This window comes from Danio rerio, chromosome 24, assembly GCF_052040795.2.
Source record: "Danio rerio strain M-AB ecotype USA chromosome 24, GRCz13ab, whole genome shotgun sequence".
Lineage (NCBI taxonomy): Eukaryota > Metazoa > Chordata > Actinopteri > Cypriniformes > Danionidae > Danio > Danio rerio.
The window spans coordinates 23094890-23110998 of NC_141044.1; the positions used below are offsets into that span (position 1 = coordinate 23094890).

The 16109-nt window shown below is 33.3% G+C and overlaps 1 protein-coding gene across 5 annotated transcripts in view; it reads right to left on the reverse strand.

Moving 5' to 3' along the window:
• The window catches only part of oxsr1b (oxidative stress responsive kinase 1b), a 143237-nt gene that overhangs the window by 36304 nt on the left and 90824 nt on the right, over positions 1-16109 (reverse strand). Inside the window, exons 12-19 of one of the 5 annotated variants that reach the window (XM_087308331.1) lie at positions 14819-14887; positions 12481-12513; positions 10081-10215; positions 9691-9749; positions 9544-9596; positions 6315-6383; positions 4636-4700; positions 1811-4550 (exon numbers count right to left, since the gene is read on the reverse strand). The exons of 1 other annotated variant lie outside the window; for it this stretch is intronic. In XM_087308331.1, coding sequence (XP_087164457.1) covers positions 4476-4550; positions 4636-4700; positions 6315-6383; positions 9544-9596; positions 9691-9749; positions 10081-10215; positions 12481-12513; positions 14819-14887 — 558 coding nt within the window. In that variant the 3' untranslated portion in view covers positions 1811-4475. 5 annotated transcript variants of the gene reach the window in all.

Here is a 16109-nt window from a genome sequence, read left to right on the forward strand (position 1 = left end):
AACGATTGAATGTAACGAGGAATGTCTGCAGTGTTTATTTACATTGTGTGTGTGTGTGTGTGTGTGTGAATGATGAACCCAATACAGGCCTTTCTTTTTTTGCCAATGAAGGCGGTCTTAATAGTGTGGTAATGAAGATGTTTGCGAGGCCAAACACAATATTTATACTATGTACTGTAGTTACGTGACTAATTGGAAAAACAAGAAACAAAAATGTAGCAAAAAAAAGAAGAAAATAGGAAAAAGGCACATTAGGATTAGATTCAGTTACTAAACGGTTCACAATGAGTTTTAAACACACAAAAATGTGGGCAAAGGAATATCAATAGTTTGAAAAACGTTTATTACTATTATTATGGATAACTATTAGTGATTATTAAATATCAACTTCTGGTTGAATATTGAATCAAGAATATTTAATGCAAATGTTTCAAATAACTCTTGTGAAACTAAAAACTCAAAACATCAGAACAATAATGTCCCATTGTCATTCAACGTAACAGATATTTGAAAACGAATTAATATACCTATATATTAATATAACTTTACCGCATATCTTTGGACTGTGGGGGAAACCGGTGCATCTGAAGGAAACCCACGCAAACGCAGGGAGAACATGCAAACTCCACACAGAAACGCCAGCTGATCCGGCCGAGGCTCGACCCAGCGACCTTCTTGCTGTGAGGTGACAGCACTACCTACTGCGCCACTGCGTCGCCCTATTAGTAATCATAATGAACGGTGTTATATTGGAAATAATTCTGCTTTACATAAGCGAATCCATGGTGGCAAAATATATCCATTAAAAATGACAATTAATTAGTATTTTGGGGCTGTGAAGTGATGCTTAAATAATCTTACCAAATGTTTATTGTGCTAAATATTTTTATATATAAACAAAACAACATTTTAATGAATGACTTCAGTAAATCACCGTCCACGTATAATATTGAATAATTTATTGCTTTACTTTTTTAAATGTAACAATCCAAAAAAAAAGAAAAAAAAAAGAAACTTAAATCTTTATTAGATTTTGTGTAATCACAACATGTAAATACAGTAATATATACTGTAGTTAAAAAAAGAGACATTTTAAGCACCTTTTAAATGAATTCTTTATTGATTTTAAGGCATCTGAAAACATGCCTTAAATTCAAAACCAGGAAAATAAAATAAAATTAGCTTTCATTTATTTATTTTTATTGCTTGCAGTAAACTGAAAGACTACTGCAACACTGTTTCACTTTAAGAAGTTTGGCAAGGACCTATAGTGTGACTATAAATTATATATATATTTTATGAAAATAATATGTATTGTTGTTCTTATATATAATAACGTTGACCACAGATCTGCATCATACTTTCACTTTCCAAAAGTCCTTATTCAAAGCAAAACTCGCCTCTCCAATGCAGGCAACTTTATTAACAGTTTCCTATTTTTTCGTGGACAGCAGTGTTGTGATTGCAAAGAAATGAAAATGGAAAAAAAGACTTGTGCGTTATTAAAGCTTTCTTTACATCACTCCTACTGTATTTCTTTTGCACATTCCCAAAAAACCTGGAAAAAATAAAGTAGGAAAAAGCTTTTAAATTATTTAATAATTAGTTGAATATTTATTTATAAAAAATGAAAATTTGCAAAATGAAATAATAATAATAATAAAGTCAGATGAAATACTGCTATAAGATGCTTAAGAGTATTCCAGGCTGTTTTTGCAAACATGCAGCAAAGATGTTTAAAAGTGAAGTAAACAAAACCAAACTTAAACCAAAGATCCCGCTGTGATAAAAGGCAAAAAGACAAATCAACAAAACTCACAATGTGTCTTTAGTAGTGAACGCCACCTCCTCCCGTCACCTTATTTATAAAGAACACAAAGGCCATGAGTGAAACATCCCATATAAAATCAAACCAATGGCAAATGACATTATTTACACATTCAATCGAGTTCAGAAATACACATGAAAGAGTTCCAATCCAGAGCAGAAAGAGCTAAACACCAAGGGTACCTCAACTTTTCAAAAAAGAAAAATCACTGACAGAGATACTTTCCAAAAATTGAGCAGAAGTCACATATATTAAAACCAAAATGCACAAATTTATGCAAGATCTAAAAAATAGAGCGATATGTTTGTAGAAACATTAAGGCAATAACTTTTAGAGCAGCATGGGATAACAATATTTGCAGATGTGCCCACAATGAGAGACAGTTAAAAAATGAAAAGCAAGTAAGTCTAATGAAAACAGCCTTCAGGAGTGTTTGATGAGGCTTGATGACACTGAACACATCATTACATTTGAAATCTGTGATAAAGTGCACTTGCCAGCGTGAAATGAAAGGCGAGAAACTACTAAATGTTTTTTTTTTTTTTAGCTAAACAAGCGTAATCACTGAAATTTCAACCAGATTCTGTAGCTTAAATGGTTTGTTTTTGGAGAAAAAAAAATTCAGGCATTACTTAGTCGACTTTCATTCATCTGCAAAATGCAAATGGATATTTTTAATAACATATAAGAGATTTCTGTCCCTCCATTGAAAGTGTTTATTCAAAACATGTTTTAAAGGGTTAGTTCACCCCTCAAAAAAAGTTATTTGCTCACCCTCACCCTCACGTCATTCCAATGCATAGAGACTTTCATTCTTAGTCAATTCTCTGACACTACATTGACAGCAAGGGTCCTGAGAAGTTCAAAGTTCAGAAAATGAATCCAAAACTTTGTCATCATTCAATGTGACCTCAGTGGTCCAACTGCAATCATAAGATGCTCCAGGAAGACTTTTGTGTGCAGAAAATGGTAATTTTCCCATTAGGCGAAATGACACACTAGCATAGCCCGTACTAATCAAGAAGCTTGATCTGATGAAGAAGACATTGCCGAACAAAGTCATTTTTACAGATTTTGCCACACAAAAGTGTTCTCGAAGCTTTGTATGATTATAGTTGAACCACTGCAGCTACATGGAATGATTTGATGTTTTTACTTCCTCTTCTGGACTTTGAGCGTCTCATGTCCATTACGGTCTATGGAGAATGAGGGAGCTCTCACATTCATCTAAAATGTTTTATTCTGTGTTCTGAAGATGAATAAATTAATTACAGGATTTCATTTTTGAGTAAACTGACCCTTCAGAATCCTTAAAAATATATTAAAGCCATATGAATCAATCAGTTTTATACAAGTATTGGTTGCTTCATATGAACAGACCTAACTTAAACAAAGGTATATATTGATCAAGCATAAGCTGAAACATAAATGATTCAAGAACAAACCTTATTGGTTCTTGAGAAAGCTCAACCATTCCATGTGACATCCAAGAACAAACATCATTGGCTCACACATGTCAAGCAAGCATGAGCTTCCGGGACCAAATATGAATACTGCAAACTCATAGTTCATAGTGAAAAACGTATATATGTAAATAGAAGCCTGAACTAAACCTGTCCATCACACAAATTGATTGTGTCTTTAGAAAGCCTGCATTAAACCACTCAATTCATCTGGGTTAACACACACAGACAGACAGACACACACACAGAGAGACAGGCGCGCGCACGCACGCACGCACGCACGCACGCACGCACGCACACACACACACACACACACACACACACAGCATTTAGGCTCAACAGACTTTCAAAGGAGGGATTAAAATCTCTCAAATCTAAATTTTTATCTTCATTTCTGCTTTAAAGGTATAATAAGCCTCATGGGTTTGGAAAAGCATGTGATAAGTAAATGATTCTAAATCAGGGGTGTCAAAACTCGGTCCTGGAGGGCCGGTGTCCTGCATATTTTAGTTTCAACTTCAATTAAACACACCTGAACCAGCTAATTAACCTCTTACTAGGTATACAAGAAACTTCCAGGAACCTGTGTTGAAGGAAGCTTAAGCTAAACTATGCAGGACACCCTCCCTCCAGGACAGAGTTTGGACACCCCTGTTCTAAACGATCATTTCAAGATGAATAAGCTCTTTAGTAAATAATGCAAGCAGTGTGATAAAACATGCTAGCTCTTCAAAGCCATAGAAAAACTAAATTAAAAGCTGATATAGATGCAGCAATACCTAATTTTCTCTATAAACCCTTTGAGTTTCACTCCCTAATAAGCACTCAGTAGTTATAATGGAGGCATTTTTACAGCTTTCATTATTTGGGCATCAGTTCAGAAAGTAGGACAAACATAGAAACAAAGAAAGAGAAGCATTAAAAGAATATTAAGGTTATATCCGGTTATGATAATTGCATCCTTGTACGAAGAAACGGTAAACTTTATTTTAATGGATTCCTACAAATTCTTTGTGCAACTCCATTTGTAATCCTATGGGCTGGCGCTTTTTCTCTTTGGCAACAGTGGTTTCTTTAGGGCAATTGAAAGAGGAGAAAAATCTATATCAATGTGTGGTTTTGTTGGTAGTGTTGGTTTGTTTTCACATTTGTAGGCAAGTCATGGTCCCGCACAGAGCTCAAGTTTAGCTGATGCTGAGCTGAGCAAATCCCAAGAGTTTGTTGTCATCCGGAATTTCTGAGCCCTCCACTCCAGAAGCCTGAAAAGCAGCACAGAACACGCGTTACTGCAAGATAACACAGAGTCAGAAAACACTGACACTTTAAACTGACGTCGACACTCACCAGTTTAAATGTGACATTTTTATTGGAATGAGGCTCTTCAACTATCTTCTGCAGATTAGCAGCCACTGAATGGATAAAAACATTAGGATTAGGAAATGAAATAGGATGAAGAATTACTTTGGCTTCAAACTGAATTTTGAAAGCTAAAACCAATTTTGTTACCTGTAATGAAAACAAACTTAATATATGAAGTTACTTAATTGTTTTAACATATTCTTTTAGCTTAAAACGTCAAACTGAAAATAAATTAATACAAAATAAATAATAGGCATGAGAAAACACAACAAAAACTATATATATATATATATATATATATATATATATATATATATATATATATATATATATATATATATATATATATATATATATATATATATAGCCCCCCTGAATTATTAGACCTCTTGTTTATTTTTTCCCCAATTTCTGTTTAATGGAGAAAAGATTTTTTTCAACATATTTCTAAATATAATAGTTTTAATAACTCATTTCTAATAATGGATTTATTTTCTCTTTGCCATGATAAATATTATTTTACTAGATATTTTACAGGACGCTTCTATACAGCTTAAAGTGACATTTAAAGGCTTAACTATGTTAATTAGGTCAACTAGTCAGGTTAGGGTAATTAGGCAAGTTATTGTATAACAAGAAAATATAGCTTAAAGGGGCTAATAATTTTGTCCTTAAAATGCCGTTAAAAACATTATAAACTGCTTCTATTCTAGGCAAAATAAAACAAATAAGACTTTTTCCAGGAGAAAGCTATTATCAGTCATACTGTGAAAATTTCTATGCTCTGTTAAACATCATTTGGTAAATATTTAAAAAAAAGAAGAACAAAATTTGAAGGGGGCTAATAATTCTTGACTTCAACTGTATATAAACAAATGCAAACTATAAATAAAAAAATACTATCTCAATCTTATTATTAAATCTGTATATTTTAACATTTACAAATACATGTATTTCTGATGTTCAGCTCAAACAAACACATTGCTAACTACCACAAAATTGTTTTTTTTTTTAATCATTTATCACATTATTATGAGGAACATTCTACCAGAAACACACGTTTTCACTTATAAAAAAAATGTGACAGGGCCTGGCATTTAAGCTTGACTTCCTCAAAAAATCATACGAAAACAAGTATAAAATCACACAATACAATGGTAGAATGCATCCTTGATCACTGTCAAATTAAGTCAATGTCAAATACTCCTCTGTCAAATGAAGTCACTTTACACTGAGTCACAGCCTTAAAGGTGCACACATTTTATGTTAAATTTAATGCATATGTGCATATTCTTAAACAGAACAACATAAATTAAGCCATTTTAGCATTTTTGGAGGGATGAAATACTTTTTATTCACTGTACTTTTTATTTCAAGGACACATAATGTACGTTTCTGGTAGAATTTCCTATGAGGGGAAGGCAGAATTTACTGTCACCTTCATAAATCTTTCTAATTTTACAATTTGCTGCTGAAAAAAAAAACATTTTAATTTCAGTGTTACAACATTGCATTTCTAATTTTACAGACACTTTAAAATGTATGAAAAATACAACGCTCAAAAAGATATAATTTATTTTAAATGAAAATCTTTTGTATTGTTGTTAATTTTGATCTCTTTTAATTATTGTACACAACACACATACACACACCCACATCATTACCTATAACTAAATCTTTCCCATCAACCAAGCCAGCTGATACCAGTTCCTGAGAAACCCCATCTGCCGTATCTGCACAGAGAGAAAACATCCGTGATTTATTTCACTTCAGAATAACTCCTTCAAACCAACAGACCAAGACTGGCAGATTACAACCTCCTGAATATTTGACCTGACAAGGCAGTAGATCTTCCAGAACGAGGCTGACAACTTAATGGCTGATGGAGCACACATCATGATAACAGATAGTAGCATGAAGATGTGTTCGGGCAGACGAACCATCTAATCACGCATGACACCAAATGCTTTATTTTGGGAAAACTCATAACAAGACAGTGAAGAAATGCAGATGAAGTGAGTTGAGGCTCTTTGACATCTGAGAGGGTGGAAAAATGTTAACCTTGATTTGCGTCTGGCTCTTTGCTGTAGGGCAAAAAGTGGAGATAAACAGGAATTGACTCTTAAAAAAACAGGAACCGACTCTTGAAAGAAAAAAGTTAGACAAAAGAACTGGCCAAGTGAGTGGTAAACCATACTAATTGAGATGTTAGCTGCCCTTGACAAATTTGACAACCAAGCTATTCAGTGGCTTTTTATAAAGAATTGTGAAAGAAAAAAACAAAAACAAAAAAACACTTTGCATTAAACATTTTGAATAACACCTTACATTATGTAAACACTAATCAAAACAAGGTGATTAAAAAGTACAATATGGAAAAAATAATATTAAAATATCCAAAAAAGTACTAGAATGGTGTTCTATATTTTGCTGACTAATGTACTTACATTACCCCAAATGCTTTGAACAGGGTTTCTGCAGGTTTCACCAAGATAAATTTAAGACTTTAAGACATTTTCAAGAGCAATCAATGAAATTTTAGACTCATACAGGGCTAAATCTTAAGGATTTTTTTAAATATCCCTGTTAGAAAAGATTTTCACTTGCCCTATCAACAATGATTAAAACTTTAATACATTTAATAATACAATAATAATAATTTAGTTAGATTTTTTTGTGTTAATTTTCAAATATATCATTCACAAAACCTAAAACCCTTACCAAGAATAGAAAAAACATAGCTGCCAATTACTTTAGTCTAAATCACAGGTGTCAAACCAAAAGGGCCGCAGCTCTGCACAGTTTAGTTCTAACCCTAATTAAACACACCTGATCAAACTAATCGAGTCCTTCAGGCTTGTTTGAAACCTACAGGTAAGTGTGTTGGAGCAGGGTTGGAACTAAACTGTGCAGGGCTTCGGCCCTCCAGGAATTGAGTTTGACACCCCTGGTCTAAATAATAATACTTTAATAATAAAAAAATATATCGGTCAGGTCAGTATCCTCAGCAGTAAATAAATGAACAACTTAAGTAAATGTTACTGTGAAGAAAGTAATTAAATGCTAGTTTTAAATAAAAAGTTAAAAGTTTTATTGAGATTGGGATTGTTGGTGATTTCATTTGTGTTAATGGCCAGTTTTACATGAACAAATAAAAATCAAGACCTGTTAAAAAAGAATTAAGTCCTACAACACAACATTTCAGTAGATTTAAGACTTTTTAAGGCCTTAAAATTTGCTTTTGAGATTTAAGACTTTTTAAGACCCTGCGGATACTGAGTTTGAAGTATGTTCAAATTCAGGAAAAGTTTAACTACTGACATAAACCGTGTGCTGTGTCACTATGTTAATGATGCCATGCACCCTCGAGTTCTGGTCTGATTTTATAGAAAACTGAGAAACACCAAAGACACTTTAATATGTTGTGTGTTCTTTTAAAAAAACGTTTTGAATAGTTTAGCTTTAGTTAAGTTTTAAATGCTTCAGCTAATACAAGGACATGGCTGTCTGTTCGTAGGATGTAATGAAGATGACAACTACCAAGATCCCACACCCAGTCACGCCATCATTAAACTATGCCTCTGTTTGTTGTGAAAATCCTCCCTCTAGTGGTGAATATTACATACTGTGCCTTTAAAACAGTGGCTAGTAACACAGCAGGCATGCTATTAATGGGGGTAAAAAATAAACATACTTCTTAGCAAAAAATGAGTGGAAAAGTTTGCTTGTGTCATGTAAATATCTTATGACCAAACATGGCAGAGTACTAAATGTAATGTAAATGATTTACTGTGCTGATCTTTGTCATCCTGATTCTCAGTTTTTTATAGGAAGAATTCTTTAATTTAAAGAACTCTAAATGGGAAGATCATTGTTGAAACCTGTTGTTTCCTCAGTCTTGTGTCATCAGGCCAGTATTTTTCACCGTCGCCTTGTTAGTAAACTGTACCTGTAAGGAAGTCTCGGCACTGGTGTGTGTGTATAATTTGCCATGTGTGTAAGAGGCGTCTCTGCTGTTTGTTGGAATGTGAAGTACATTCACTCTTGGCTGATGAATCATTAGGAAACACTTGAGCAACAACACTACCACATACTCGGCCATCTGTTGTGTATTTGTTTGTGCTTGCCGTTAATCTACAGTATATCTTCCTAAGCACATACTATGCTCGTGCCTGATGTCATCGTTTTCGAAGACCCACGTTTTTGGGTGTTTGCAGGGACACAACAACAGTGGCATTTTCAAAAACAAACTTTGTAACAGTTTTATGGATTTTCAGTTATAAAAACACTGTTTCCATGTAAACAAATTGCCAAAATACATTAAAAATCTTTCCAGTTTTGTCTGGAAATGTTGTTTAAACAGCCCCTAAGATGGGTTGTTGTTACAGTAGATCGGAAATGGGTGCGGTTAGAAGTTAATGAGAATTATTTATATTATTTATTACACTCCATTTATTGTATTTTATTAGCGTCTACCCCCACCTCAACCCTAAACCCAACCGTCACAGTGCAGTAAAAATATTAACTATTGTTTTACAGTGTCATAAAAATGCTGCTATATTGATGCTTGTATCGCACTTACAGCTATCCGGGTATCCGATCTAGACTTTATCCCTAAGATGCTCTCTTAAGATTTTTAAGATGGAAGAGGATTTCAGTTCCTGCGCTGTGAATACACCTAGAAACCATGAAAAAGTTCCTCCAGTGCAGAACCCCCTATACATTTTACAGAGGAAGTTCAATTAAATTCGGATAAATAATATGAATTATGTGGGGGAAAAAAAACAAATACTGCTAAAACAAATCAAAATAAGTTACAATTATACATTTTGTATGTTGAGTGTAACACAGACATAATTATTGGCAAAAGACTATTAGCCTTTACACTCTTACCTCTTCCAGGCATGAACTCAAATCGTATGTCATTCAGCTCTTTTTTCAAGTTTCTGTAAAACATGAGGAGAAACACAAATCATCAGCTGCTCCTGTATCATCACTAATAAATTATTCTAAACATAAAAAACAGCAAGCACATCGTACCTTAACCTTAAAACTAAACTGATTGGAGATTGGGAGGCATCACCTCCTGGAACTGAAGCCTAAAGAGAGCACAGAGATGGTGATGAGCAAGAGAGTAATAACAGAATGTGAACTGGAACAGGGATGTCATAACGCCTGTTAACACCTGGTCACTTCTTATTACGTGATATATCCTACACTCACATGCTTACATTACAGATGGAATGCTACCAGGAGCACCTCCTGAAGTGGTCGGAGTGAATGAATTTATATTTGTAACTAATGCATTTTGGTGGGCTTTTACACCCATCCTTTTCACAAATGAATAGCTATCGATCCCAAAAAACACATGAAGTGAGCATGCGTAAACAGCCCTAAAGATGTGTGATATTTGATTGTTGTTGTCTGTACCTGTGTGGGGTTTGGGGCTGTGCTCTGAGCCTGTGACGAGCCAGTAGTTTGGCCAGTGTTTTGAGTGTTGGCTGGACTTTGCCCAGCAGCTTGAGGTAGTTCAGGCTGAAGATGACTGCCAAATGGCTGGAAGACCTACAAATACGCGCGCGCACACACAGACACAGACACAAATATTTGTCAAACCCTCTCTACATTAAGTGTCTTTGACTGTACCAACAGTTTAAAAAGCCATCCTTTGATACAATGTACTTATCATATATAAACATGCATTGCACATATATTAAAAAACATCTGCATGCAATTACATCTGAAAGGTAGTTTTAGATATATCAATATTTACACTGTTGACTCAAACCCTAATCCTTAACCAGCCCTTAAAACCCCTTAACTGTCACCGACCCTACACCAAGACGCTGTGTAATGCACTTTATTGCAATTACATCCTAATCTAACCATGGCAAAACTATATATTGTTGGTAAGGTCAGAGACTTCTGAATACATATTTAACCACTGTTTTGTTATATAGGAAGAGTAATAGATTAAGATTCATTTACTGTCACAATACAGCCTGCGAGACCATTTACGGTTACTTTTTTAAAATTAAACAAAGCAAAACTATAACCTATATATTATTTGAAAGCTTTAAATTTCTACAGAAAATTTCTTCAGAAAAAATTTTCTGTATTTCTGGTGATTGATTTTTGACAGATACTGCAGTGCAGCAGTAATTGTTTAACTGGTAGTGAGTACAGTCATTAGTTGTACATCATTACTTTGCTACAGCAATACACGTCACTTTTTATAAAAATGTTTTTAGTAGCCAAATTCAAATACCAACAAATTATTTTATATTGCTTTAGAATTTTATGTCTATTTTACAAATATCGTCAAAAATAAGGTTCATACTCCTCAAAACATAGGGGGTGCCCTTGTATAGTCATCAATGGAAACTGCATGCCATCTGGTTGTCATGTTTGGCGCTGCAGGCTAAACTATATCTGAATTTACTGAAAGCTCTTATGGCCCAAATCTGATTTTTTTTCCCCCTCATGTGACTCAGATAATGACAGTGTGAACAGCTGAAACCGCATGGAATCTGATCTTTTCAGTTCAGATTTGTGCCACTTTCATATGTAGTCTTAAATCAGACACGGACCTGATGTTCTGCAGTGCGACCGCAGTGTGAACGGTTATGTCGGATTTCATGTAACTTTTACATAATCTTCGAACGACATGCGTCATCAATCTGTGATGCAAACGTCATCTACTTCTCAGCAGCACAGTAGAATGGTACACAGGGCAATTACAGTGCCACAAAAAGTTGGTTGTTCATATTGAAAAAGGTTTTGAAGGCTGGTGCTTAACTGGTGCTTGTTAACTAATCTGGTTAACGTTTGAGGCACGGGATGATCGCAAAGCCGAAATCATTGTGGATGTTGCGGATAGGGGATCCATGTGCAAAGGAGGGGGAACTTTCTCTCAGAGAGGAAAAAGGGCAGGTGCTCGAGCACCCAAACCCCAGTTCTGCACGTGTCTGCTGTTTATAACGAAGTAAAATTAAATAACTCTGCAAACAGAGATAAACAACTCCGCCTTCACAGCTCAGTCTGCATCAGTTTAGGACCATGATCTGTTCATACTGCAAATGTGATATTGGCCACATTTATAAGAGCAGTGTGAACAGCCATGCAAAATAATCAGATCCGAGACAAAAAATCTGATTTGAGCACTAAGCCTCGCAGTGTGAACGCAGCTTTATTTAGCTTTAATAATTGGCTTATTGGCTAATTGGCTCAAAATTAAAAGCTAAAACATGTTTTCGTAAAATACATATTTTATGGAATGAAATAAAATATACATTTATTGTTTTACTATGTTCATAGGCGGATAATTTTTGTTATATTAAAATTTTGAAAAAAAATTGTCCTCAGCTATAATCTGACATCTGTCTTCTTAAAATTGACCCTAAGCTTAAGTAATACATAGTAAAAACATCTAAAAATGAAAACACTATCAAATCTAAATTCCAGTAATTGGAGTGATGTCTGGAGTTTATTACTTTACAAGCTAACTAATAAATAGCAAACACTGAAGTGTACACTTACTGCAGAGTGCGCATTATTACACAATAAATGCATATAATAGTACTACTGTATTAATCTAATGAAAAATCATTGCTTTTTGTTAGGATTTGGAATTAGATTATTTAGAATTATTATTATTTCATCAAACTGTTCCAAATACTTTAAAAATCAGTTAAGCATTTTTATATAAGAACATAAATTTTAATAAAGACTCTGCACTGCAAAATGCAGTATATTGCAGTATCCTACTGCATTATATGTGTACTATTACATGCAAACAAAAGCATAACATATACTAAAATGTCTACATACCTCTGCATTCTCTCCTTCTTTTACTCTTGGTGACTGTGAAAGAGACAGAAGGTCAAAGGTCAAATTTAAATCTCTGGTGATATTAACAAATAATGGTTTGGGTTACTGCAATTCAACCTTGGATTTGAATGCACTGTAGTAGAGAATGAAGCAGGGAGTTAAGGTCCTTCATGAGTACTTCATTTGACACATTCCATAGATTTGAATAAAACAAGATCCAAATATTCACATTCAGAAATGCAACCAAATTGCAAACATGCGCCTAACTTTAGTTTACAGTGTAAACTACATTCAATTTAGTCCCAAACTCTTAAACGGACACATTCAAGAGACGGTTACCCCCTTTACACAAAAAACAGGATTGTTTGTCAAGGCAGTGGATTAAAGGTAATACTGCTGTAAAAGCTTTTACATTATTTTCATTAGTTCTTGCACTGGTTGTTTTGCTAAAAAACTCAATGCATCATTATCAGCTACATATATCAACTTAGTTTTTCCTGTGTTTTTTTTTTTTTTTTGAATCTCAAATATATCTGTAGCATTTACTTGCATTTTATTAATCTACAATGACTAAAGTTAAAAAAAAAAATTTTTGGGGAGTGAACCATCCCAAAAGCCTTAAAGACCCATACCTAAAAAAGTGAAAAAGGTCAAATACAAAACATTTTCCAGATAACTAGCTAACATATTGAAAAATAAAGATCATGTAGTGACCATAACGCATGTTAGTTTCTCAACCAGCAGAAGTCTTATTATGAGGCTGTTAAACAGAACCTGGTTTGTTATCAGAGGTCGTTGATTTGGTCAGTACGTCAAAAAGTTAAAGATAAAAACATGATACAGATGGAGACCAGGAAGCACACGGTCACTATACAGTCAGTCTCCCTGATTTTTGTTTTCCAAGTAAGAACTGTATATTTGCACTGTTTTGCTTTATTACAGTTTAGTTATTGAGATTAGAGCATACTGTACGGTCAAGCTTAAGTAGCCTTGTAAGTGTATCATTTGGTAAGTGATCTCATATTCTCTGCCAGTCAAACGTTTGGAGGAACTGAGATTTGTACTGTTTATAAGAAAGAAGTCTCAAGTGCTAATCAGGGCAGCATTTATTTAATCAAAAATGCAGTACAAAAAAAAAGGTGAAATATTGGTTCAAAATTAAAAGGAGAAAAACTATTTTTCAAAAATCATGATAGTAAGAATTAAGATCTCTTTTAGCATAAATAAAGACAAAAATATAAAGAAACTCATGCAATTCCTATGACCCAAAGTCATTATTTAAAAATAAATCAATTTAATTAATTTATAATTTACCTAAAACTCTAATCTTTGAATTCTCTCCCTGTCAGGAATTTTAATTAGTTTATAAATATTTCCCAAGAACAGAGAGATGTACACAAATGTATATTTTTTGCTAGGTATTTTGCAAGAAACTGGTAATAATGTGCAATTTAACGACTTAATTAGGGTAATAAGGCAACTCACTGAACAAGTTTGTTCTGTGGCCAAATAAAACAAACAATAATAATAATAAATTACCTTAAAAATGATTACATTTTCTATAAATCTACAACTGTTTTTGGTCAATAATACAGTAAAGAAAATGCAAGACTGTATACATTTTTTTTTTTAATAGGACAGTAGAGAGAATTGACAGGAAAGCATGGGGAGAAAAGAGAGGGGAAGTATCGGCACAGGACTGCGAGGCGGAATCGAACCCGGGTCGCCGCGAGCACCGGAGTGCATGTGTCGACGCACTAACCACTACACCACTGGCGCCGACGACTGTATACATTTTAAGAATTATTATCATTTAAGAACTATTTTAATAACCAAGCATGAATAAAAACAAGACAAAATATTAGGAAAACCATGTGATGCTGAGTAGTCAAGCAATCCCTGTTTATAACTATAATGAATTTATAATTCAGCTGCCATTATTATTCTAAACTGAATCACAATAATTTGAATTAATTTAAAGAAAATGCAACATTGGTGGAAAAAAAAATCAAAAACAATTTTCAAAATATAAAAAAATCTATTAAATCATATTTCAAACGTTTGACCAGCAGTATATAAGCAGAGGATAAGGACCAACAGTTATCACGCAGAGCAATCTAAATGATTTTATACAACACTTGATTATTTCTTGCTTGGATACCAGATTATCACAACAAGAGAAGGTGCAACGTTCACCATTATATAACCTCAGCGCTGGTATCTCATATACTGTTTTAGCCTTTGAAGTATAATAGCAGAACACTAGCAAGTGTTGTGAGTGACTGATTGTGCTTCCTTGTTAAGGTGAACCATCTGTATCAGCGGGAAACTGAACAACCCTGGCAGGGGGAAGCTCGAGAGGCTGAGAGAAACGGACTTGACGTCTTGTTGACTTGGACTGCTGCTCCTTTAGCGGCAAACAAAAAACAGACGCCACATGATCAAAACCATTACAAACACAAACAGAGTGTACAGACGACCAGCGCTGCATCAGCACATTTTTCAGTGTTTTGAACAGTCTCTTCTTCTTGCAAATTATTTTATTTAAAATTCATGCATTCGATTAACGATAAATTAAAACTTCATTTCATCAAATTTATTTATAATTAATTCAATATTTATAATTTATTGATTTGATCACATTTATTTATTTCTGTTAAAAAACAATTTTGTGATATGTTATTTACAAACAAAATACCAGTTTTTGGTTTTATAATAACATTTATTTTTGTGATTCAAAGCTGAGTTATATCCAGTCTTCCGTGTCAATGTACAATATGCTGATTTATTGTTGTATTAATATTATAATTATTATTTGTATTCAATCATTAACAATGATTCCTATATTTATCAATTTTGAATTATTTTTTTTTGCTGCTTCTTAGTTCAAATGGATACATTTGACTTTTTAGTATTTTTTGATGAAAAGATTGTAGATGAAAATGTATTATATTTTATATAAAAATCTTTAAAAAAGAAAACTTGTTTTAACAATTTAATGTGCCCTTGACAAATAAAAATACATTTTAAAAGTATTTTTGAATGGCACTGTTTAAGAATTTTCCACAAAAAATATGAAGCTGCATAACATTTCCTGTCACTGACAATAATAATAAAATTAAATAATAATATAAGATATATATATATATATATATATATATATATATATATATATATATATATATATATATATATATATATATATATATATATATATATATATATACACACACACACATACATAGTTGAAGTCAGAATTATTAGCCCCACTTATTACTCTTATTTTTTATATATTTCCTAAATTTTAAAAGAAAAAAAAAATTGTTATACAAAATGCCTAATTACCCTAACCTGCCAAGTTAACCTAATTAACCCAGGACTTTAAACTGCCCTTTAAGCTATAACCTTGTGTTATGAAAAATATCTAGTAAAATATTATTTACTGTCATCATGGCTAAGATAAAATAATTCAGTTATTAGAAATGAGTTATTAAAAGTATTATATTAAGAAATGTGTTGAAAAAAATCTCTCCGTTAAACAGAAATTGGGGGGGGGGAATAAACAGGGGGGCTAATAATTCAGGGGGGCTTCAACTGTGTATGGAAAGTATTCATAGCGCTTCACTTTT